Below are 3,451 nucleotides of genomic sequence, written 5' to 3' on the forward strand. Positions count from 1 at the left end.
TTCATGCGTGTTTTTTTTTTTTTGTGTGTGTGTGTGTGTTTGTGTGTATGATGCCCTGAAACTACTCGCTTATTTTGTTGTTTAACAGATGGCCAGTAAACTGGGTGTTTTGCTATTTCGTCTTTAATTGAGATGCGTATTTAATCAAAGCCACAGGGACTCTTACTGTTTGTTCAATATTGTGCTAGATGATTTGGTGTTAGTGTTGTTTTGTTATTATTATTATTATTATTATTATTATTATTATTATTATTAAACCTGTGGTGCAACAAAGTCCTGAATTCACAGTGGTGTACTTCTTCTAGAGAAATGGACTCTTAATGGTAGTTAGTTTTTCATCTATCACTGGATATCAGTGAGTAACTATCGTCTGCTGATGAATATCCATAAATTTCTCTATATATGATTTTATCTCACATTTTATTTCCCATACCCCACTAGAGAGATACACAACCACAGGACAAACAAATTTAAAAAGAAAAGAAAACAAAAACAGATGGTACACTCACGGAATGTTCTTCCCGCTGATCCCATACCTCAGCACTATAAAGTGAGCATTTTGCCGGATTTTGATACGTTTTTGTTCGCAGGTCATGTCGACATAAAGATTGTCGCAAAACAACACCAAAATAGCATAACACTCAACTACAACGAATTGACTTTCGTCAAGGTGACGCTCAAGCCCGCGAGTGATCTATCTCCTGAGGAGCAGGTCCCTATCGAAGCAATTGTGCTGAACGAACCTGAAATGAAGGCAACATTTCCTCTGCAAAAAGGTTTTATTGGGGAAGCCATACTATCTATTGACTATACAGGCGCTATAAACGACAAACTTGCAGGGTTCTACAGGAGTAAATACACAGTCAATGGAAAGGACGCCTACATGGGAACTACACAGTTTGAAGCTGTGGATGCACGTCGTGCTCTTCCTTGTTGGGACGAACCAGCAGTGAAAGCAGTATTTGAGGTGGTTATTACCGCACCTTCAAGTATGTTGGTGCTTTCCAACATGCCACATTGCCAGAAGGAAGACCTAGGTTCTAAGACCCGCTGGTCTTTCGAGCCTACACCCAAGATGTCAACATATCTTCTCGCTTGGACAATTGGAGAATTTGAGTGTATTGAGAGGGGCATCAAGAAGACACATAAGGTGGAAAAAGGACAGTCTGAAGAAACACTTGTGCGTGTTTTTACACCAGAAGGAAAAAAATCACAAGCTTCTTTTGCTCTTGATGTTGCTTGCAGAGTTTTACCACTTTATGAGCAATTCTTCGAATCCAATTATATATTGCCCAAGGTGGATCTTCTTGCTATACCAGACTTTGCTGCAGGTGCGATGGAAAATTGGGGTCTTATCACTTATCGTGAAGTTGCCCTTTTATGCGATGAAAGCTCAAGCGCTGTACACCGTCAACGGGTTGCTATTGTGGTGGCTCACGAATTGGCACACCAATGGTTTGGCAACCTTGTGACTATGGAGTGGTGGAGAGAGCTTTGGCTGAATGAATCATTTGCAACTTACATGGAATATTGGTCTATAAACAAGTTATTTCCAGAGTGGCAAGTCTTCACGCAATTTGTGCATGATGAAATCGCACGCGCCTTCAAGTTGGACTCATTGCGAAGTTCTCACCCAATTGAAGTAGACGTTCGAAATGCGAATGAGATCGATGATATTTTTGATGCAATCAGTTACAGCAAAGGTGGAAGTATTGTTCGTATGGCTATTAATTACATCGGTGAAGAGGCTTTCCAGAGAGGTATGTCTGCGTATTTGAAACATTTTGCTTATGGAAATGCAACGACGGAAGATTTGTGGAATTTTTTGGGCAATGCGGCTGGAAAACAGCTGGCTCCTATATTAGAGTACTGGACAGGTAAACAAGGGTATCCTTACCTCACCGTAACCTCATTGGGAGACAAAAAAAGCCTAAAGGTGACCCAGAAACGTTTTCTTGCCACTGGTGACGCCACTTCAGCTGAAGATGAGACAGTGTGGAAGATTCCTTTGCTTTTCACAACACCGGAAAAAGGTATTCAGCGCGCTACTGCTGAAGAGAGGGAAGCATCCATTGATATTCCCCATCCTTCTTGGGTAAAAGTGAATAGCGATCAATCTGCATTTTGTCGCGTCTTATATGGAAATAAAGAGTTGCTGCAGGATTTGCTCCCTGCTATTGCAGCGAAAAAGCTTTCCAATATCGATCGTCTCAGTATCATTTCCGATTATCATGCTTTTGCACGAGCTGGCTGCTGTAGTACAGTTGAAGCTTTAAAGCTACTTTCGTCGTATGCTGATGAGGATGACTATACGGTATGGTGCTCTGTCGTGGACTTTGAAGTCGACTTGAAAACGATAGTGACAACACAAGGTGAGAAAGCCGTGAATGCACACAACACTTTCTTCCGAAAACTGTACTCAAATGCTATGAAAAAAACTGGTTTTACCCCAAAACCTAACGATGATCATAGGGTTATTCAGCTTCGTGCCACACTTTTTAATCGACTCGCAAGTGCTGAGGATCCGGAGACTGTCGCACATGCTATTAAATTGTATAATGAGCGTCAGACAACAAAAATACCTGCTGATCTACGTTATACAGTGTTTGCTGTGCATGTGAAGAAGCATGGCAGATCCGCATTTGAGGAGGTAAAGTTACTTGCGGAGACAACAACAGAGGCGATGGAACGAACACATTACCTTCGTGCTCTTGCTTCCTCGACAATTGACAGCGTGGTGAGTGAGCTATTCCAGTTTGCCCTCTCTGGTAAGGTTCGCAGCCAGGACGTCATTTATGTATTCGGCGCTCTTGCTTCCAAAACCGAGAACGTGAAGACGTACGCCGAAGAGTTACGGCGAATGTGGCCCATAATCGGGGAAAAACTTCCAGGCCTTATTCTGGGCCACACACTGAAGGTACTTGAGTCTGCCGCAGATGCAACCGTAGCAGCGGACATGGAGGCGTTTTGGAATAAGTTGGATGAGAAGTCCAAGTTTGGTATGACACGAAGCTTTCAGCAGAGCATTGAGGGGCTGCGCAACAACGCAGCCTGGGTGTCCCGCGATGCCAAGGCCGTTACAGAATACTTGTTGAGTTCTCAGTGATAAACGACTTTACCTCCATGGATAGCGGAACCAGATATTCAGCATAACATTTGCAAACGAAAAAAAAAAATCCAACGGAAAGAACACAATGTGAGCTTTTATTAGCCCTAAACATAACACATATGATAGCGACAAGGAGGGGTCTTAACTGAAAAGCGTTATCTGGGCTGAAATATTGGGGTATTTGTGACATATTTTCAATCAGATTTTGTTTCTTTACATAAGGAGGAAGATTCTTCTCAAGGAAATAGAGCAACCGAATGATTTTGGGGGAAACGTGAGATTGGCAAAACAAAACTATCTGAACGAGGGACTTGGTGTTATATATATATATATATATATATA

General features: G+C 42.1%; 1 protein-coding gene across 1 annotated transcript; it reads left to right on the forward strand.

The window, feature by feature from the left end:
- Window positions 1–496: 496 nt before the first annotated feature.
- DQ04_11071010 (aminopeptidase) lies at window positions 497–3,106 on the forward strand (the record flags this gene model as incomplete). Its single annotated transcript, XM_009316435.1, has 1 exon — window positions 497–3,106. One exon carries the CDS (start codon window positions 497–499, stop codon window positions 3,104–3,106), a length of 2,610 nt encoding a protein of 869 aa, XP_009314710.1.
- Window positions 3,107–3,451: the final 345 nt, after the last annotated feature.

The sequence above is a fragment of the Trypanosoma grayi genome (genome assembly GCF_000691245.1).
Source record: "Trypanosoma grayi strain ANR4 Tgr_1107_V1, whole genome shotgun sequence".
NCBI lineage: Eukaryota > Euglenozoa > Kinetoplastea > Trypanosomatida > Trypanosomatidae > Trypanosoma > Trypanosoma grayi.